The sequence below is a fragment of the Lithobates pipiens genome, unplaced genomic scaffold (genome assembly GCF_037356315.1).
Source record: "Lithobates pipiens isolate NorthernLeopardFrog02 unplaced genomic scaffold, aLitPip1_a1.2 Scaffold_27, whole genome shotgun sequence".
In the NCBI taxonomy this organism is placed as follows: domain Eukaryota; kingdom Metazoa; phylum Chordata; class Amphibia; order Anura; family Ranidae; genus Lithobates; species Lithobates pipiens.
In genome coordinates this window covers 87,410,405-87,433,450 of record NW_027507788.1, presented here as the reverse complement: position 1 = coordinate 87,433,450, position 23,046 = coordinate 87,410,405, and the positions used below count along the sequence as shown (strand labels likewise).

Below are 23,046 nucleotides of genomic sequence, written 5' to 3'. Positions count from 1 at the left end.
AGGAGCGGACTCCCGCGAGCTCTGAGGTAACCTTTCTTTCTTTTGGTCCCCTGCCCACTGTCCCCCCTCCCCCCGCCATTGTAATTGTCGCCGCCATCGCTGGCTTATGCGATGAGCCGATGTACTGACCTAGCAACGCGGCCTGGGCGGTTGGTGCCCCCCCCCTCCCCCCCTCCCCTTGCTGACTCTTTGCTGCTATCCTGCCTTGCCCTCCTTGCCTTAGTGCCATCCATGGATCCCCTCTATTACCTACATATCCGGGAGTCTGTGCCTCATGTGGCGGCTCACCTCAGGACGGCGGATCGTTGACTGAGCCACAGCTTACTACCTTCGTGTCACGCACGATTGCCTGCTAGCCTTCACTGCTGTTACCGTGCGCCTTTTCCGAGTGGACTGGCTCACCACTGTATTACCGAACGGTTCCTCTCTCACATGTAGAGGGGGCGTTTAAGCCCTGCAGGCAGGCACTACCGAAGGGACTCTTCGACCTAATAGCCCGGTGGACAGTTCCGAACGAGGAATTTTTCTACACATGTAGGTACTCGTGGCTCGAGCGCTCGGGCGTATGCAAGCCCTTGCATCTGCTGCAGGACTGGGGATCATGCCCGTTATGGTCTCCCTGAGGGGGGAGGTGGGATGTTTTTCCTTTTTATTACTGGTATGCCCTTGCTTTCTGTTCTCCTGTTCTAAGTTTTGTTTTATGTTATTTTTGGCACTGTATTTTGGGCTGAGTGGGAGTGGACAGTCCAGATTGGGCGTCCCGATGGGTGGCACTGGTTGGGTGGGGGGCGGGGGATGGTTGTATGTACCCGGGGAGGGGCTTCTGGTTGCCCTACCCAGATACGGTGTGACCTGTCCGCTATATTACCTGGGTTGCTGCTCATTAGTATAGCTACTTGATTCACTTTTCTGATTTACCCAGAATGCTATTTTGTGGTTTGATTATTTATCTTCTAGATTTTTGTTTAATGGTTTTGAGGTGTTACGTATGGTGCATCTGTGACCTACGAGAGGTGGGAGGCGGGCCAGTGGAGCTGGCTAACCGGTTTCCTTGTCAGCCTCGTCCCCACCGATAGGCCGGCATATAGTCCTAGGGGTGACGGCTAGTTTCCCCTGGGTGTTTATATGCTCTTACCTGTGTTATAGGGAGATAAGGGCATTAGGCCCACTCCCGTGTTCACAGTTTTTTGTGTTCTCCTTCTCTCCTCCTGTCCGCTCTATTTCTCCCCGCCTCTGACCCCTCTTTCCCCATAACAGTACCGGTTGTCGGTTTCTTGTCTTTCTCTTTCCTCTTTCTCTTTCTGCTTTCCATCGCTACACCCCCTTTTCCAGGCCCTCAACCCATCCCTCCCTTCCACGTCCAACTCCCCACCCTTCCCCCCCCCGCCCCGCTCTGACCCCTCCGGCACCCTTCCTGCCTCCCTTTTTACCGTCCCCGTCTTCCCCTGCCCAGTGTTCCCCCCCCCACCTTTTTTTCCTTACCCAGTCCGCTCCCCCCCTCCCCTCTCTCTGATTCGGAGGCCCCCCAGCTTTACATATGTCGCTACCACGGGTAAAGGTGCTGTCACTAAACGCGAAGGGCCTCAACACGCCTGAAAAGCGCCGCATGCTTCTAGCTGATCTGAAAAACTTGCATGCTGATATTGCCTTTATACAAGAGACACATTTTAAGCCAAATGCACTGCCATATCTACGCAATAGACACTACCAATGGACGTATCATTCAACCAACCCACTAGCTAAATCCAAAGGGGTTTCCATACTCCTCTCTAGTAAACTCCCGTGGCGTTGCCAGGGATCCCTGTTAGATCCTTCAGGCAGATATGTGTTCCTGAAGGGGTTTATTGGCCAGGCACAGGTGACTCTGGCGGCCATATACGCCCCTAACGAACTCCAAGACACTTTTCTAGAGGGGACCATGGAAAAACTACAGGAATTTAAAGTTGGGCAATTATTGCTAGGAGGGGATTTTAATACCCCGCTGATCCCTTCGGTAGACACGTCCTCTGGCCGGACCTCCATGCCGATAGCTCAGATTAAACGCATCGCGAAGACTCTGCATGACTCACAACTTATAGATGTCTGGAGGCTCCAGCATTCGGGAGAACGAGATTACACATTTTACTCCCCCATGCACAAACTTTATACCAGAATTGATTACTTTCTGATCCCCCACTCCCAATTACACGCGGTTGAAAGCACTTCAATAGGAGACAGGACATGGTCGGATCATGCGCCGATCGTCCTTACATATAGACTGTCTGACGTTTCCCCCCTGACGCATAGGTTTTGGCGACTGAATGAGAGCCTCCTTCAGACCCCGGAGGTCCTGGATGATGTCACCAAGACCCTGCGTTGTTATTTGCAGGAAAATGACCTCCCAGACTGTCCTCCGGGTGTTCTGTGGGAGGCCCACAAGACAGTAGTACGGGGGGTTCTCATACAACACGGTGCCCGGATAAAACGGGAACGCACCGAACAGCTGAACCGGCTTTTGGAACAGCTACGCGTCATAGAGGCCAGACATAAACATGCTCCCTCGCAATCCTCGGAGAATGACCTGCTGGCAGTCAGGAAACAGATTACAGATCTTCTTCGTTATAGGGCTAAAGCTGCCATTCAATTTTGCCGCGGGAAGACTTACGAATTCGGCGACAAATGTGGGAAACTACTGGCAAGACTGGTTAGGGAACGTAAGCTTCAAACATATGTTCCCCTTGTCGTGGCGCCCGGGGGCCGAAAGGCCCAATTACCCATGCATATAACTAGTGAGTTCAGGAATTTCTATTCAGACCTATACAATCTGCCGACGCGCCCCCCACCCCCAACCGCCCTGACCGACTACTTAGCAAAGTCCCAAATTCCCTCCTTATCCCCGACGGTGAGAGAGGAACTAGAATCCCCCATTACTTTGACGGAAATTCATAAAGCTATAGGGACGATGAAGCCAGGGAAGGCCCCGGGACCGGACGGGTATACGTTGCAATATTATAAACGCCTGCTAGACCTGCTGGGGCAGCCCATGTTGGCACTATTTAATGCAATAGGGGAGGGGGGGGAGTTCGCTAAAGATTCCTTGACCGCTCACATCTCGGTGATCCATAAGGAAGGGAAGGACCCGACAGCCTGCGGTAGCTACCGACCTATCTCCCTCCTCAATGTAGATCTGAAAATTTACACCAAGATCCTAGCTACCAGGCTGGCGGGTCATCTCCAGCGACTGATTCATTTGGATCAGGTTGGATTTATTCCCTCCCGGGAGGCCAGAGATGGTACCACGAAGGTGCTTAATCTGATCCATGTGGTGAGAAAAGCGGGACTACCATGTGTACTGTTGAACACAGATGCCGAAAAGGCCTTTGACCGTGTAAACTGGCCATTTATGTTTGCTGTGCTTAGACACGTGGGATTAGGGGACCGGATGATAGCACGTATATCTGGGGTGTATTCCAGGCTGACTGCGCAAGTTAAGGTTAATGGGACGCTGTCCACTCCTTTCCCGGTAACTAATGGGACACGCCAGGGTTGCCCGCTATCTCCTCTTCTGTTCGCATTGACTCTTGAACCTTTTTTAGCTACAGTGAGACTGAACCCAGATATCCGGGGAGTAGCCGTGGGGGGTGTGCAACACAAACTATCGGCCTATGCCGACGATATGCTCTTCACTTTAACTAACCCTGCCATTTCCTTACCTAACCTACTCAAGGAGTTTGAGGTTTATGGGAGGTTGTCTAACCTTAAGATCAACTTCACCAAATCGGAAGCCATGGGGATCCTGATACCGCCACGGTTACTCCCTGCTCTGCAATCCAGTTTCCAATTCAAATGGACGACGACCGCCCTGACGTACCTAGGCACTTACATTCCTCCGGACCTTGCAGACCTATACGCATGCAATTTCCCCCCCTTACTTACTAAAACGCGGCTGCTTCTGGACTCATGGCACAAAGGGACGCATTCCTGGTTCGGTAGATGTAATTTACTAAAAATGTGCATCTTGCCAAAATATCTGTATTTATTTCAGACTCTACCGATCAAAATTCCCTCTGTTTATTTTAAACAGGTACAGGCACTGTTTACCCGCTTTGTCTGGGCACAGAGGCAGCCTCGGATACCACGTTCCCAACTGTCCCTTCCTAAGCGACACGGAGGGGTGGCGTTACCAGACATTAAGCAGTATTATAACGCCTCTCATCTGAGTAGGGTGATTGATTGGGCTCGCAACCTCCCCACCAAATTGTGGGCCCAGATAGAGCAACACCAGTGCCCGGTCCCGTTGCAGTCCGCTCTTTGGTGCAGGACCGAACTGCCGAGGGACGTGAAAGCCCACCTGCTTATAGGCAACACCCTCTACCAGAGCGAGAAGGCGGCGTTCCACCAATCCCTAACGAACGGGTCGTCACCGCAGACACCAATTCTCGGCAACCCTGGATTCCCGCCGGGTTTACCGGCTATGCAGTTTCGTCAATTGCGGGATTCCGACCTTACTAGGGCCTCTCAGTTTGTAAAGCGTGACGGCTGGGTTTCTATCAGTGACCTTATGGACCTCAGATGTCCTTATGGTTTAAATTTTTGGGACGCCGCGCGTTTACATCACTTTCTTCAGTCCATCCCGAACCCCGCGGCCTATTCTAGACCGTTGACCGAGTTTGAGGAGCACTTTTCTGGCACGGAACCTATCTCCCGACTTCTCTCTAAGATGTATGTACAGCTGAATACGCCACCACCAGCGCACCGTCTCTCCAGTCTCGCGAAATGGGAGGGGGACCTGGGTTGCACCTTCACACCTGCGCAGATTGCACAGACTCTGCGGTTCACCCTGAAATCCTCTATATGCACCAAGACACAGGAGTTGAATTATAAAATCCTCACGAGATGGTACCTGACCCCTAGTCGCCTCCACCGTATCTTCCCTGACGCATCGGCATGTTGCTGGCGCTGCGGGGAAGATGGAGGTACGATTTTACATGTCTTTTGGTCCTGCCCCAAGATCTTGGACTTTTGGACGGCAGTCCGAAACATTGCCCAACAGTTTACGGAGTGGGAAATCCCGAATGACCCAGCCTTCTTCCTCTTACATATGTCGGACATACCCCCTAAGAGATATGTGCGTACAATACTGCGCCATCTCACCAATGCGGCCAAATCTTGCATCCCTTTGCTCTGGAAGCAACAAACTCCCCCTTCCGTGGCGATGTGGCTACGGCGGGTGGAAGAAATTAACAAAATGGAAGATCTGCTAATGACTGCCCAGGAAAGGCAAGAAATTTACCGAAAGACCTGGTCCCTTTGGAATACGTTTGTGTACTCGACTGAAGGCAGAGCCCTCCTTGGGCGATAAGGGACGCTCCTATTGGGAACTCCGAATCACCTCCACTCCCCTTCCCTAATCTTTCCCTTGCCCTCCTTCCCTTATCCCCCTCCTCCCTTAATCCTTCTCCTTTTTTCTCACTGCTTCTCTCTTTTATCCCACCCCCCCCTTTTTTTTTTTCTCTCTTTCCTTCTGTTCTGTATTTTTCACCTCCCCCTCTTTTCTCTCTTGTGGGTGCGCTAATTGTTGACCCTCTTTTTCTTTTTGTATCAATACGACCTGCTGACTGCTCACTGCGGTCATGATCCCGGCCTATGGATCTAGAAGCTGAGACATTGACTGGCTCTGGTATATTTTTGGCCCCCCTCTGCCGGAGCCGACAGAGGGGGTGGTTCTGAAACAGTCGAATTACTATTCACGATGTAATATATCAGCTGGGAGTCGTATTTCTGTTAATGTGCTGCACATCCTGGAGGCTGCGACCTCCACTGTCTATGTTGTAATTTCCTATTTGGGGGCTCTACCCTATTTGTGTGAAAATTCTTGAATAAACTTATATTTGCAAAAAAAAGACCGCCAGGCCAATAGCAGTATTAGGATTGTCAAAAGTTTCTCTATCCCCCATACATGGGGTCTCGCGTCAAAACAGACATGCTTTTTTGCTCAGCATTGAGATTGTAAGGATTAAGGGGTGTCTAAACAAAATGGTTGACCTTATGTCATACTAAATACATGTATTTTTCTATCCTTCTTTGTAAAATAAGGATTCGTCATCTATTGTCACGTACTCATCAAGAAGAGGCCGCATCAGCCCTAAAAAGCAGTCTACGCCCAGAAGATTGTCTTATCAGCTGATAACACCCGGAGAATTGTCTTTCCTTTGCAAAAATGTTGTTTTTTTTACATTTGCTGATGTTTGCTCTTTTCTGTCTATAAAAGATGTAATAAAGAAGCCTCAGAGCCAGAGTCAGTCAGAGACAGTCAGAGTTAACGACGGACTTCTGAGCAGAAATACTGAATAATATCTCCGTGTCTCTTTGCTTGGATAAGAACTCTAACTAACAATTGGGAAACGGTAACATAACCTGACAAATAGGTGACTTGTTGAGGTCACACCTAACATTTCTGGCGCCGCGAACAAGGGACTCGCTGAAGAAACTACAAGAGGCGAACGAACATAAGGACGGAACAAAAAGGCTGGGCACATCAAGAACCACAGACAAATCCTGCGCAGGTAAGAAAAGCTTTATTTTCTTATAAACTCTGTGCTTCTTAGATTTGTGCCCACCTGATCTGTCTGAATTGTTCTTCAGGTAAACACCAACCTCTGTAGTAAGCGGGTCTTGAACTTAATATTTTGGCTTATGTTACCGTTGTTTCTTGTCTGTCTACTTGTCATCTGTCTGTTGTGAATGAGATAAGCCCTGTTTGTATGGTGTGAATTGAAACATATATCATCCCAATGGGTAACGGAATGCGCCCTTAACTCGTAAGAGTACTTTGGGGGTCCGACACTTAAGTTTGATATACGCTTTTTGATTCATGAGCCTAAAAACGGGTTGAAAGTATAAGTCCTGACTGCCTCAATAAAGCAGGAATAAGAAACGAATGCTGAGAGATTCCATGGTAATGGGAGGGAAATAAGGTCTCCACAAAGCCCGGAGACCTAGTCATATGTGTTTGGCCACCAAAAGGGAATGCTTGTATATGTTGTAGCCGTCAGTCTGGTCATAATATTTGTCAGTTGGCTAGCATATAAGGTAATTCGATTTCAGAAATCTCATCCAGGAGAGGTTTTTAGTATTTTGGCACCCTAGGAGGAGAAGGCAACGAGACACTTAGTAAGTGATCCAAACGCCACCTAGGCAGGACTGTCAAAATGGGCCAGACACATGGTAAACCCCAGGAGGAATCTCAGAAATGTTATGCTGTTAAAGACATAATTACAATGTTGTATGGGAAGGATAAGGCACAGGGCACAAATAGGATTCTCAAGAAATTGGGGATGGATGGAGAAAATGGGCTAAGTGTAGAAGGTTGGGAAGAAATAAAGAAAGACAGACAGGGAGAGATATTGCAGAACAGATGGGTATCACAAATACAATGTTTAATTAAGGTTTCCAACAGGGCTGAAGAGGAGGGATGGGAGTATTGTCAGGAAAAGGGTGGATGGGATATGAAGGTCCGACACAAAAGTCTTCCTTCTGCTCCCGGCGATAGGGTAAATACGGAAGGTACTCCACCTCCTTATAACACTACCACACCAGGTAATGAAAGACCAAAACTTTATCCTTCCTTAAGAGGAAGAGGATGGGTATGCCGAGTATGCGGTATCCAGAACCCAGACTGGGCACAGGAATGTGTACATTGCGGAGCTCAAAGACCAGAGCCCGTAGCTCCAGTCCATAGTCGGACTAGGGTAATACAAGTAAATAATCCAAATGCGGGTCAAGCAGGACAGCCACCTACAGTGACCCGACAAGTCGTTCTGAGGACATGGACACCTTGGTCGGCTGACACTCTTATGGCATTAATACAGAATGCTCCTGATCCCGTAGCAAAACCTGCCGCATTCTGTAGATTCGTGACACAATTACTAGACACACATGAAGCAACTTGGCAAGATGGGGAAGATTTGTGTAGACATAAAATGACACTAACAATGTTTAATCAATTCATGACTAAACTTACCCCACTTAGACCACAAGGGGATCCAGCGGCAGATCCGCCAGGAGTACATCCTCGTCATATAGACTCTAGACCCCTGTTTATTGCTCAGTTATGAGAATTTTGCCAAGGGAAACAGCAGGAAAGGGGTTCGACAGCGCCCATAAAACAGGCCCCAGGTCAGACTGTTACAGAATTTTACCTCAACATGGAAAGCATGATGGCTGACGAAGGTCTAGATTTAGCCTTACCCGTCACCATTAGGGCTTTCAATCGACAGTTTATGGAAGGACTAGTACCCCAAATAGGTGACAAACTGAAGGCATGTACTCCCGAATGGAGAGCCATACGGGACAGAGGAACATTGTTGCAGAAAGCACAAGGCATAGAGGCTGATTTAGCAGAAACTAAACCCAGAAGGACACCGGGAGTTAACACTGTTGCCCGGGTCAATGAAGGAGGGAATTCCTCCCGTAAACCTCTTACCTGTTATTACTGCAACAAGGTGGGACATATAAAAAGAGACTGTAGGAAAAGGATAAAAGACGAACAGGAAGGAAACACGGACAGAGACACGAGGGACTACAGACAGAGGCGTACCAATGATAGGGACGATCCGACCGCATGACTTGCCCCAGTCCTAGCTGAATCAGAGAACAAAATGCTCCACACAGAGGCGGCTCTAGACTTTCTGAGGCCTTAGGCAAAACTTAGACATGAGGCCCCACTCACGCCCATAATGGGAAAAATATTATAAAAATGATAAAAATTAACTGTATGAATGCATATATTAACTTAATTCCTATGAACTATGAATTCACCGTTTCTATAAATTTCTCTAGCCAATTATTCTTTAATCAAATATCATTAAACATAGGGTGGGTGGGTATATATGTTACACGCACACAGATATAGATCAAATTGTGCAGCTGCCTACTCATTATCCTTTGTGCTGTCTCATAAATGTGAAATTAATTTGTCAACAAAGTATAAAACAAAAAAAAAAGTAATTTTACAACATATTCTAAAACATAACCTGTTTAATGCAACAAGTCCAATCCAGCTAAGGAGCAGTCCCAGCTGAGGGATATAGTCATAGTCCAACCCAGCTGATAGACATAGTCCGACCCATCCAATCCAGCTAAGGGACAGTCCCAGATAAGAGACAGCCCAGCTAAGAGACAGTCCAATCCAGCTAAAGGACAGTCACCGACCTCACATCCATGATACAAGAGATGGTCAGAGACTGTGTACGGGCAATAATACAGGAGATGGTCAGAGACTGTGTGTGGACAATGATACAGGAGATGGTCAGAGACTGTGTGTGGACAATGATACAGGAGATGGTCAGAGTCTATGCAGACAATTATACAGGAGACGGTCAGAGACTGTGCAGACAATGATACAGGCAAGGGTCAGAGACTGTGGACAATGATACAGGAGATGGTTTTATTATGGTAATGACAAGCAAACTCTTACCTGGCTAACATGGTATCAAACGTTGGAGCCACTGACAGGGTGCTGACAGACAATCATGCAGGAGATGGTCATAGACTGCGGAAAATTATACAGGAGATGGTCAGAGACTGTGTGTGGACAATGAATCAGGAGATGGTCAGAGACTGTGTGTGGACAATGAATAAGGAGATGGCCAGAGACTGTGTGTGGACAATGATACAGGAGACGGTCAGAGACTGTGTGTGGACAATGATACAGGAGACGGTCAGAGACTGTGTGTGGACAATGATACAGGAGACGGTCAGAGACTGTGTGTGGACAATGATACAGGAGACGGTCAGAGACTGTGTGTGGACAAGGATACAGGAGACGGTCAGAGACTGTGTGTGGACAAGGATACAGGAGACGGTCAGAGACTTGCAGAGACAATGATACAGGAGACGGTTTTATTATGGTAATAACAAGCAAACTCTTACCTGGCTAACACGGTATGAAAAGTTGGAGCCACTGACAGGGTGCTGACAGACAATCATGCCACAAAGATGCAGGAGATGGTCAGATACTGTGCGCAGATAATGATACAGGAAATGGTCAGAGACTGTGGGCGGACAATGATACAGGAGCCACTGTGCCATCAAAAGCAGCCACCGTGCCAGTAATCGCAGCCACTGTGTCATCAAACACAGCCACTGTGTCATCAAACGCAGCCACTGTGCCCTCAAACGCAGCCACTGTGCCAAAACGCAGCCACTGTGCCCATCAATTGCAGCCACTGTGCCCATCAAACTCAGCCACTGTGCCCATCAAATGCAGCCACTGCGCCATCAAACGCAGCCACTGTGCCATCAAACGCAACCACTGTGCCATCAAACGCAGCCACTGTGCCCTCAAACGCAGCCACTGTGCCCTCAAACGCAGCGACTGTGCCCTCAAACGCAGCCACTGTGCTCATCAATTGCAGCCACTGTGCCCATCAAATGCAGCCACTGCGCCATCAAACACAGCCACTGTGCCATCAAACGCATCCACTGTGCCATCAAACGCAGCCACTGTGCCCATCAAACGCAGCCACTGCGACATCAAACGCAGCCACCGTGCCAACAAAAGCAGCCACCGTGCCATCAAACACAGCCACTGTGCCCATCAATTGCAGCCACTGTGCCATCAAACTCAGCCACTGTGCCCATCAAATGCAGCCACCGTGCCCATCAAATGCAGCCACTGCGCCATCAATTGCAGCCACCGTGCCATCAAACTCAGCCACTGTGCCCATCAAATGCAGTCACTGCGCCATCAAACGTAGCCACTGTGCCCATCAAACGCAGCCACTGTGCCATCAAATGCAGCCACTGTGCCATCAAACGCAGCCACTGTGCCATCAAACACAGCCACCGTGCCCATCAAATGCAGCCACTGTGCCCATCAATTGCAGCCACCGTGCCCATCAATTGCAGCCACCGTGCCATCAAACTCAGCCACTGTGCCCATCAATTGCAGCCACCGTGCCATCAAACTCAGCCACTGTGCCCATCAATTGCAGCCACCGTGCCATCAAACTCAGCCACTGTACCCATCAAATGCAGTCATTGCGCCATCAAACGCAGCCACTGTGCCATCAAACGCCGCCACTGTGCCATCAAACGCAGCCACTGTGCCCATCAATTGCAGCCACTGTGCCATCAAACACAGCCACCGTGCCCATCAAATGCAGCCACCGTGTCATCAAACTCAGCCACTGTGCCCATCAAATGCAGCCACTGTGCCATCAATTGCAGCCACCGTGCCATCAAACTCAGCCACTGTGCCCATCAAATGCAGTCACTGCGCCATCAAATGCAGCCACTGTGCCAGCAAACGCAGCCACTGTGCCCATCAAACGCAGCCACTGTGCCATCAAACGCAGCCACTGTGCCCATCAAACTCAGCCACTGTGCCATCAAACGCAGCCACTGTGCCATCAAACACAGCCACCGTGCCCATCAAATGCAGCCACTGTGCCATCAAACGCAGCCACTGTGCTCAATAATTGCAGCCACTGTGCCATTAAACCCAGCCACTGTGCCATCAATTGCAGCCACCATGCCATCAAACACAGCCACTGTAAAGCATCCTCAGTAAAGCAGATGAAAAGTTATTTTTAGAATGTGTGAAAATAAAACTGTCTTGTCAATGCAGAGTTAATATGGCCTTTGGACTCTTAGATTTGGTGGGGGTGCATTGTTGTTAGGTTTTTCATATATATATATATATATATATATATATATATATATATATATATATATATATATATATATATATATATATATATATATATATATATATATATGAAAAACCTATATATAAACTGTACCTGATGATCCTGCTCCTCGCCTTGGTGACAAATTGGTAAAGGCAGCAGGACTCAGTTGGAGAAGCAACACATGATGTTCTAGCTCTGCCCTGCAGTGCAATCTGGGAGTTGTAGTCTCTGCAGAGCACAGGCACCAGACGGCCATGTTAAAGTCTATGTGCCTGTGCTCTGTGGGAGAACTACAATTCCCGGCATGCAATGGGGCCGCCGTTAGGGGAAGGAAGGGCTAGGACTCGGAGGACAGCGCTGCTGCTATTGGACACACAGGCAGCCTAAGCCATGCATATTAGACAGTCGGACATACTCTTATCACCCCCCTCATCCACCGCCGCGGAGCTCACTCTGTCTGCAGCTGTGTGCAGCGCGCCCGCCGCTCGCTCACCCCGCCGTTTGAGAGACACTCCACACAGCAGCAGACAGTGCAGCACAACACCTCAGAGACAAATTAGGCAATCGCTCGATGGCGAGGCCCTTCCTGTGGGCGAGGCCTAAGGCAATCGCCTAATTTGCCTAATTAAAGAGCCGCCTCTGGCTCCACATGTTGATGAAGGTGGAAGGTAAACATATTCCTTGTTTGGTTGACACAGGAGCGTCACGCAGTCTGTTGTCTGATTCAGTAGTCCCTCCACACATGACGTCCCGTGACACCATACCCATAAGTGGTTATGACGGTCTTTTGTCCGATGCCCCACTGACTAAACCTTAAAAAGTAAAAATAGGGGGAATGGCAACCGCCTGACACTTGTGTATTGTTGCAATATGTAGATGACCTATTGTTATGTTGTCCGGATAACGATACTTGTTTAAAAGCCACTCTATCATTGTTACAATTCCTGGCTGAAAAAGGGTGCAAGGTGAATAGAACTAAGTTACAGGTATGTCAGAAAAAGGTTGTCTTTTTGGGCCACTGTATATCCCAGGGTACTCGACATCTCACTGAAGACCGAGTCCAGGCCATAAGACAAATGAATATCCCACGCAACTTTAAGCAACTTCGTATGTTTCTGGGAATGGTATCATATTGTAGACAATGGATACCACATGCCAGTTCTCTGATGCAGCCATTATATGATTGCTTGAAAATAGTACCCTATGTACTCACAGAAGCAGGTCATGAATCTTTTAGCACCTTAAAAAGGTTACTAATTTCGGCACCTGCGATCGGGATCCCTGATTATACCAAAACATTTCATTTGTACATTGCTGAAATCACGGGACACGCAACAGGGGTGTTGACACAACAACACATCAAACAAAGGCCGGCATACTTCTCGGCGGCTCTCGATCCTGTCTCTAGAGGATCACCGTCCTGTGTACGAGCAGTTGCAGCAGTGTCAATTATCATTGACAAATCCTCAGAAATTGTCTTAGACAATCCTGTAGTGGTACATACCACACATGACATACACGCCATCTTATCACAGGTCCAACCAAAACACATATCAATGGCAAGGCAGCTGCGTCTACAATGCACTTTGCTCCTACCCCCCAATGTTACCTTTCAGCGATGCACTTCTTTTAACTTAGCACAGCTTTTACCATTACAGACAGATTTGACAGGGGGGAGTAATGATGATAATGGTGTAGATACAGCACAAGATACTCAGGATTCTGACACACTTTCATTTCATGACATAACATCTGATGAACACGATTGTTTTCAACTTATGGAACAAGAAACCACGGGGTTCCCACATGTCACAGACATACCCATTACAAATGCAGAACACACACTGTACATAGATGGTAGTAGATTTGCCGATGACAAAGGTAAATATCACACAGGTTATGCTGTGGTAACGGACACACAGGTAATTGAGGCAAAGTCACTACCAGCACACATGTCGGCACAAGAAGCGGAACTAACCGCTCTAGAGAAAGCCCTAGAACACTTGGAGGGACAAGAAGGGAACATTTACACTGATTCCGCATACGCCTACGGTGTGGCACATGATTATGGCCACATATGGAAAGCTAGAGGTTACCTTACAGCAGCAGGCACACCTGTTAAACATGGTGAAGGAATCAAAAGAGTCCTGAACAATCTTCAAAAGGTTAAAAGAGTAGCCATCATGAAGATAGCGGCACACACGAGCGCAAAAACAACTGAGGCAAAAGGAAACGCATTTGCAGATTTAACTGCAAAGAAGGCAGCTCTAGGGGAAGTAAGCCCTGAGACCTTAGCCACGGTACAGGTGAGTATGCCCGAAACCACATGGCAGCAGCTAATGGAACTACAGGAACAAGCAGGGGCTATTGAGAAGGACCGTTGGGTTAAGGAGGGAGCTGCACCAGGCCTTGACAATGTATGGAGAGAAGGAGACAAAATATGTCTACCCGCTTCTCTATACCCCGCAATGGCAGCGGCTGTTCACTTACCCACTCATGTCAGCTCCAATTCTATGTATAGGATTGTAAGCCAAGGATGGCTAGCCCCTGGATTCAGTAGTACTGCAAGGAACTACTGTGCTGCATGCCAAATCTGTCTGATTAATAACCCAGGACAGAGAGTGAAAACCCCACGTAAACATCAGGTCCGGGCCCAATATCCCTTTCAGAGACTGCAGATTGACTACATACAAATGCCTAAGAGCGGCCCCTTTGAATTTGTTCTCGTGTGCATCTGCCTATTTTCAGGCTGGCCCGAAAGTTATCTTGTGAAATCAGCTACGGCAAAAGCCACCGCCAAGAAACTGATTACTGAGCTGATACCTAGGTTTGGTCTCCCAGAAGACACATTTCACGGGAGAAATAATGCAAAATGTGATGGCAATGTTAGGGGTTCAACAAAGTTTTCATACTCCTTACCACCCACAGAGTTCAGGATCAGTAGAAAGAGTAAATGGTACAATCAAGCTGAAAATACAAAAGGCTATGCAGGAGTTGAACAAACCATGGCCTGAGTGCCTAGCTTTAGCTTTGTTCTCTATTAGGTACACCCCAACAGGAAAAACAGGGTTATCCCCATATGAAATACTGTTTGGAAGTGCACCTAGATTAGGTTTATATTTTCCTCAAAGTATGCAATTACAATGTGATAGTTTAACTACGTATGTAATACAGTTGCAACAGCGTCTGACTAAAATCCACAAGAGTGTGTATTCTTCTCTTCCAGACCCTAATTCTGTCACAGGTACTCATGATCTACAACCAGGAGACTATGTGTATGTAAAGAAACATACCAGAAAGACACTGGAACCAAGGTTTGAAGGTCCTTTCCAGGTGCTATTGATTACAGCAACCTCAGTGAAATTGGAAGGGAAACCTACCTGGATCCACGCTTCTCATTGTAAAAAGGAGCCAGTTGGCAAATGACAACATGTATCTTTTTATTGTTTCAGTAATCCTGGCTAATAGTTTGGTTACCTCACAGAATAAAATACACAAGGATGAAGGATTTTCTAAAAAAATGTTATTACTGAAGTTTAAATATGCTTATGCCCAGAAGTCAGGATATGAGAAATGTTGGATTTGTAGCAAATTACACCCCAGCACAGCAAGTATACCACTGATGGCAGTTCCTATAAACTATACTGATCTTGCTAACAGTAGCATTAACATAATTAGAACAAATACCAGCGAGACAGTAATGTTTAAGTCAAATGGTCTCGCCTTTTTCCCTGATTGGTGTTTCAGCTTAGGGAACACAACGGGAGGAAATGGAGAATGCCAAGACAGCAAGTTTAATTTGTCCATTGTCGTATTAAATGGAAGCTTCTATCCCAGTAATTCCAGCACACACCAGACATTATCTGACTTCCTCACTAACATTGTGGATAATAATGTTAGGTGGTTAGTATCCAACTTATCCCTCTATGGATACACCTCTCGTTATAGAAATGATATCAGTTCAAGATCAGTAGCTCTAGGAAACAATATATACATCTGTTGTGAGGATAAATGTTATACTTGGATACCTAGAAGAGCTCAGGGATGGTGCTACCTCGCAAGTTTAGTACCAGTAATGGGAGTAGTAGGTGATGAACGAGGTGATCACCTATTAGAAGCTAGCATGCACCCTAGATATCCCCTCAGGTATCGTAGTAAAAGAGAAATATTCCTGAAGAAGGACATGGCATGGGCTTGGTTCCCGTCCTGGACAGGATGGGGTATAGACTTAATGAAAAGACTAAATAACTATACAGGAATTATTAATGATGTTTTGGAGAAAAACTCTGATGACATTACTAAGTTAAATCTGGAGACCAGAGCCATCAGACAACAATTAGAATTACATGAATTAGCAATTGAAAGTATGAGTGCAGCACTGACAGGACTCTGTGAAACTACTGAGGACTATGAGTGCTGTACTTGGATACATAACACCAGCATTGAGGTACCTGACTATTATGACATCATTGCACAACACCGTACGGAAGTAAAGAATTTACAAGAGAAGGCCCGAAATATTGGTCGCGACTGGGATCCGTTTGGTGGAACTTTTAGTTTCTCAGGGTTATTCTCTTGGGTTAAGAAGGCAGCAATGACGATTATAGTGGTGCTCTTATTCGTATTTTTCTTTTATGCATGCTTTAAGTTGTTTATGTGCTTTTGCAAGAAAGCCAAGGTAAATGATGCGGAAAAGATGGAACTTTTGTGAAGATAGGTGGATTTAGTTTCTTGACATCACCCATCTGTCAGAAAAGCCACTCTTCCTGAATTTTAGATGTTGGTACTGTCCAGGGGGATGGGTGTATACCCCTCTGACAACTCGCGGTCAGGGAGAGTACTCTGGATATAGACTGACTAGAACTTGTTCAGGTGGACCCAGGGCAAGAGGGAGGGGTGATGTCAAAGGGGGAAATGTAAGGATTAAGGGGTGTCTAAACAAAATGGTTGACCTTATGTCATACTAAATACATGTATTTTTCTATCCTTCTTTGTAAAATAAGGATTCGTCATCTATTGTCACGTACTCATCAAGAAGAGGCCGCATCAGCCCTAAAAAGCAGTCTACGCCCAGAAGATTGTCTTATCAGCTGATAACACCCGGAGAATTGTCTTTCCTTTGCAAAAATGTTGTTTTTTTTACATTTGCTGATGTTTGCTCTTTTCTGTCTATAAAAGATGTAATAAAGAAGCCTCAGAGCCAGAGTCAGTCAGAGACAGTCAGAGTTAACGACGGACTTCTGAGCAGAAATACTGAATAATATCTCCGTGTCTCTTTGCTTGGATAAGAACTCTAACTAACAATTGGGAAACGGTAACATAACCTGACAAATAGGTGACTTGTTGAGGTCACACCTAACAAGATGCACAGTTTCTCTATGGCCTTCTAATTTTGGGAGTGGCCTGTCCGCTTTGGGTGATGTCTGTCTTAAAGTTACACTACATGATATGTACTGTATGTTATGGAAAGATCATTTTTCATTTTTTTTAACATAAGAAAATAAAAATATCACATTTTAACTTCTAAGCACTATGGTTGCCTATGGATGCTCTCTGAAAAGCGATCCAAATGCTTACTGCTCTTCACATGTGTTTACAAACCCTTTGAGAGCTGGTGGGCGAGAAACAGCAGTACACTGAGATTCCCAGTGAATGGCTGTGCAATAGGGGCATGTCAGGACAAGTCTGATCATTGGAGAAAATTAGGCTGAGTTCCAAGCATTGCTAGAGAACTGTCCACACGGTGCTCTCCTGCTTTTTATAGTTTTTAATAGGAAAGCAGAAGGACCAGATGGAATACCAGGAATTTTATATAAAAAGCAATACAAAGAGAACAGGATACTTTGTCATACAAGTACATGGTACAACAGGCACATATCAGGAATATGAAGTATTGAGGACCAGTAGATTACATTTTTACTGGTCCTCCCACCTGAAACTATCCCTGTGTGCCTGCAGCAGTTGCTGGTGAGAGAGGAAAGGAGAGAAGACAGTAGGGCTGCGGGGGAGGGGGAACACACATACAGGGGACAGCTGATGGAAAGAGCAGATATTAGAACTTATCCCCCTTTTGAACTGATGGGCCCGGGCCCAGTACAGGAGGGCCAGCTGTACTGCTTTATCAGTGGCCCTACATTATATGTGGCAGGCTTAAGAATCTTAGGCATTTTACACTTCCAGGGGTGTCAGATGCCTGTGTCCCCTGCTGCGCATCTTGGTTCCATCCTTCGACCCCTATGTCATGGCTAGACCTAAAGTTAGAGCAAGGTTCATTACAACTCACTGTTTTTTTACAGAAAATGTCTTGCAGCCTCAAAACCACACTCAATGCACACTAACACATGAGCACTAAACCAAGGTCATAAGCATCATTCCAGAACCATCCTATCCCATGGAATACTGGGTTCAAAAACAAAATCAATGCCCCGGGCAGGTACACCCCCCCTCCCCCCATCTAGATGCCGACTGTTTAAAATGATAACCGTGCTAAAATCAGTTTACTGCAAAATGACCCTTGGATGTTTGATCTAACTGGATCAGTATGTGTAAAGTTGATTTTTACACAATGTATTCATGAACAACCTAAGACAATACGTTTGGTTGTGTCAGGGCTGGACAAATCCCAGGAAACAGGTAGCCAATGCTCCTTAAAAATGACTGTAGCTCATTGTCAGGGACCAGGAGGCCCAATAATGGTCCTTATGACAACAAATCCCTCAGTATTTGTCTAATACCCAGGTGGTACAATACAACAAAATTAAATATATTCCACAATAGAAATTACACTAAACAAGAATGAATACCTCAAAAATTTTGATGTCATCCTCAGACAGGTCCTGCCTCAGTGCATGCTTCCAGGGAATCCTGAATTGAGTCTTTTCATTGTTGATCCATTCCACTCCCGGGTACATCTGACTATTGATCTTCCCAATCAACCAGGGGATAATGAGGGGCCTGCTGGATGCCATTCTGTAGAATTTAAAATGTCTAGAATTCAAATGATAAGGACAAGATATCAGGGGATGAACACTGCAGATGCATGTTTTTCTTCTGTAAAATGGAATTTGAATAATATGTTATCTCAACATATTAGTGCTTAGCTAGAGGGGTGCAGCTGTCTATGGACTAGACCGTTGATATTAGGGCTACAGGTGTAGCAGATGTCTGTGGAACAGACCATTAATATTAGGGTTACAGGGGATGTAGATTTCCGTTGACCAGACCACTGATATCAGGCTATAGGGGGTGCAGATGTCTATGGACCAGACCATTGATATTAGTGCTACAGGGGGTGCAGCTGTCTATGGACCAGACCCTTGATATTAGGGCTACAGGAGGGGGGCAGATGTCTGTTGACCAGACCATTGATATAAGGACTACAAGGGGTGCAGATGGCTACAGACCAGACCACTGATATTAGGGCTACAGAGGTGCAGATATCTGTGGACCAGACCATTGATATTAAATCTACAAGGGGTGTAGATTGATATTAGGGCTACAGTGCGTGCAGATGTCTATGGACCAGACAATTGATATTAGGGCTACAGTGTGTGCAGATGTCTATGGACCAGACAATTGATATTAGGGCTACAGGGGCTTCAGATGTCTATGGTCCAGGCCATTGATATTAGGACTACAGGGGGTGCAGGTGTCTATGGACCAGACCATTGATATTAGTGAACTCATTAACTGCTTCTTTTCTTTTGTTAGCAGAAGTCCATGTTTAATTAAGCTGTAAAAAGGAAGCTAGCAATGGAATGACTAGTATTTATCTGCACTTGTATTTCTCTTCCCATAAGTGCAATGTTTATCTGATCAAAATATATACAGTGTAGCTTATAAATAGAAAACAATGAATAGTGGACAGTAATGTCTCATAAAATAGTAATGAATAAACACACGAAAAGTAAAAAAAAAAAAATTCAAGGATATGTTTGCCTGTACTTCTCCGGGTGGATCACAGCAGTGCAGATTGTTTTGCACTCCTGTGCCCCATTTTTTAGATGACAGCGGGCTGAGGTCACGGAGCCAGTCCGCTCACATTCCTGGACTGGCACCCAGCTCAGCTGGAGCCGGTGTCCCATCATATAAGGCCCCCCATCAGATAGTGTCCGCTGTGTACTGCGCATGCGCAGTACACAGCAACACAGATTCCGAAAATAGCCGAGGATTAACGGCGCCTGCGCCGTGAGTCCAGGTTCTAGCCCCATCATCCAAGTGGACATAGAGAAGGAATAACAAAGAGCCGAGCGCAGCGAGGCCGAGCCCCAAGCGTGGCCCGCGAGGGGCCCTCTAATTTTCCGAACCCTATGTCCGCTTGGATGGTGGGGCTACCACCTCCACTCACGGCGCAGGCGCCATTCAGCCTCGGAGATTTTCCGAAGCTCCTTCTGCCCCGTACTGCGCATGAGCAGTACAGGGCGGACACTATATGATGGCAGGACACTATCTGCCAGAACCCCCTCCACTCCACAGCACAGTGTTGGTCAGTGAGCGCTGGGGCGGTGGGTTTCAGGGGGTCAGAGCAGAGAGACTGAGACTGAGAGTCACCAGCCCTCTGCTTAGGGAGCACTAGAGAACTGAGTGATCGCGGTGTTTGATTACTCGGTTCTCAGCCTTAGAGATGGCGGGGGGACAGATGCAGCATCCACCTATGTAAGTATGATTTAAAAAAAAAATCCCATATCCGATATCACCTCTTTCCTGCTATCTGGCCCACATGACAATTAGGCCTCATTCACATGGAACATATGTGTCCATGCCCAGTGTGATGGCCGTGCACCATGTGGGGATGCATGGTGTTCTGTGCAGGCAGTCCAGTCAAACTCAATTGAGATGCAGCAGCTGCGTGGACATAACCGCATGTCAAAATTTGATACGCAGACAGAAAGGGATGCATTTACCCAAACGCACACTGTCTGCATTCGGCTCTGTGCACCCACTTCTATGGGTGAAGCTTTATGGTGGATGCAGATGCAGCAAGTGGCTCAGCATACAGGACCTGTCTCAGAACCTGTCTGAATGAGCCCTTAGGGGAATTTTATCATATATTGTATATTTGTATATATTGTCCCACATGCATCCATGTGCACCAATAAATAATTCATACTAATAGATTCATTTGGTTCAGGTGGTGTGCTTCACAAAGTCCCAACACCCCCCCCCCCCCCCCCCCCTTTCATTGGAGACACACAAACTCTACAGCAGTCGTTGTCTCATATAAAGGCCCAACATTTTTATTCAGTAAACATTTAAAGGGATACCTATGCTTCGTACCTGAAAAGTTGAATGCCAGGTAAGATAACAACTCTATTGGAAATCCTGCAGGTGTGTGCGATCAGTTGCAGTGTGCGGATATGCGGATATCTGGTGCATTGGAAGGCTGTCAGCAGTAACTTTTATAGTAGAATGAGCAGTTTCAGTTTCCTAACTATTGCATGCTGTTTTACAGACTTTCTGCTCCTCCCATGAAAAGTTCCAGTTTGGTAATACAAAATATGACCCCTAGGTGGCACTACAAGTTTAGGTTACAATACTGGGGATTCCACTCTGTTTACATTCATTAATGTATATGTGAACCCTCGCCATGTAAAACAACCCATTCAGTTTAACAGAAAAGAAAGACAAAACATATTTGTATACACGGTAATGTGCAAAGGTTTTAGGCAGGTGCGAAGAAATGCTGTAAAGTAAGAATGCTTTCAAAAATATTTAATATTTTAATTGTTTATTTTTATCAATTTACAAAATGCAAGACAGTTTCATGTCACCATGACAAGACTGAGCACATTAACAAAACACAAGGTAGTTATAATGCATCAGCAAGGTCTCTCCCAGACAAAGATTTCAAAGCAGACTGGGGTTTCAAGATGTGATGTTCAAGCTCTTTTGAAGAAGCACAAAGAAATGGGCAACACTGAGGACCGTATATGCAGTAGTCGACCAAGGAAACTTAATGCAGCAGATGAAAGACACATCATGCTTACATGTCCAGCAGTGCCATCAGCACAGAACTGGCAGAAACCAGTGGGACTCAGGTACACCCATCTACTGGCCAGAAATGGTCTTCGTGGAAGAATTGTGGCCAAAAAGCCATACCTCCTGTAGTGATGACACTTTGGACAAAGTGTCTGTCATGTACAAATTTCGTTTTTGCCTCAGAACAGTAAAGGGGTTCTGAGGGTTAATTGTGTAGGTTTAACTTTGACATCAGTCTGGTTGGGCTGTGTTAGAGTTCTGCCTGGTCATGTGTACAGTTAGGTGCACATGACAGGCCAGAACCATGCCTGGTTGGACGTTTTGGGAATCAGCTTCCCCGGAGCCAAACAGTGGGCGCGCCGGGCCCCGCTGAGGAGTCTGGGGAAGGGTACTTAACATGTTGAAGTCACGTGTTCCCGGTTCGTTCATGAGGCCATAGCGGTCTGTTTCTGATTTTGGACCGGGGTAGCCCTGCGAGGGGTCTCAGTCACAGGAGCGTCCGTCGCTCCGCAACATGCTTCGGTTGATTAACCCCAATAGACGCGCTTGGTCTGGGGTAGGGATTCGTCTGTTCCTGAGTCTCGGAACTGGCTGGTCCGAGGCGCAGTAACTGAGGGAGGATTCAAGGCGTTTGGGTGTGCTCTCGGCTTGGAGGGGCACCGCAGCTCGTGTAAGCGACCGGGGGAGGACACTTCGGATGGGGGCCAACAGGCTGGCATCCTGAGAAGTGCCTGGTTGCTGAGTTGTGAAGGACATTGATGAATCCACACTTTTTCCAGTACCGTCAAGGAGACAGAGAACATTCCAGGTACTGAGGAAAAAGGTTCCTGTTTACTTCCAGTTATAACTTGTTCAAGGTCAGAGATTTCACAAGTTCTGGATCAAAGTGCTGACTGCCATAATCTCTGGCTAGAGATTTGTTCAGCCCTGAAGCACCCAGCTGCGAGTGGCTACTCTCTGGGTGGTACTAGAGACTTTGTTATATCTGCAGTTCAAGGTGCCTGAGTTTCTTCACCCTTGCCCTCTGTTCCCATACAAGACTGTGTTGTTGGATGTTACCCCTGCAAATAAAAACCTTTTCTAAAGGACTTTTATGGTGTCAGCGTCCAATGTTGTTGGGTACTAACTCTGGGAACCCCTAGACATGGAAGAACAAGCCAAGAGGAGGTAACCGGTAAGCCCAAAAGTTAAGGCCGCCCTGCCAAGGGTTATGGTCGCTACACTCCCATGTGGAAACAAGGCTAAGGGACCCAACTATGCACATAAATATAGGGACTGGGGTGCAGAAAAATGGCATCAGGTGCTCTTGGACTGATGAGTCAAAATTTGAAATATTTGGCTGTAGCAGAAGGTAGTTTGTTTACCGAAGGGCTGGAGTGGAGAGAGGTACAAT

At 46.7% G+C, this 23,046-nt stretch overlaps 1 protein-coding gene and 1 long non-coding RNA gene across 3 annotated transcripts in view; one reads left to right on the top strand and one right to left on the bottom strand.

Annotated features, from left to right (window-relative positions):
- The window catches only part of LOC143933965 (interferon regulatory factor 3-like), a 77,738-nt gene extending 56,642 nt beyond the window's left edge, over window positions 1-21,096 (bottom strand). Inside the window, exons 1-2 of one of the 2 annotated variants that reach the window (XM_077457178.1) lie at window positions 20,952-21,096; window positions 18,479-18,662 (exon numbers count right to left, since the gene is read on the bottom strand). In XM_077457178.1, coding sequence (XP_077313304.1) covers window positions 18,479-18,643 — 165 coding nt within the window. In that variant the 5' untranslated portion in view covers window positions 18,644-18,662; window positions 20,952-21,096. The remainder of the gene's footprint in view (window positions 1-18,478; window positions 18,663-20,951) is intronic. The other variant, XM_077457179.1, reaches the window with a different exon arrangement.
- LOC143933964 (uncharacterized) lies at window positions 6,031-16,933 on the top strand. The gene is made up of 2 exons (XR_013263179.1): window positions 6,031-6,545; window positions 16,679-16,933. It is a non-coding gene; the product is annotated as an uncharacterized LOC143933964 (long non-coding RNA).
- Window positions 21,097-23,046: the final 1,950 nt, after the last annotated feature.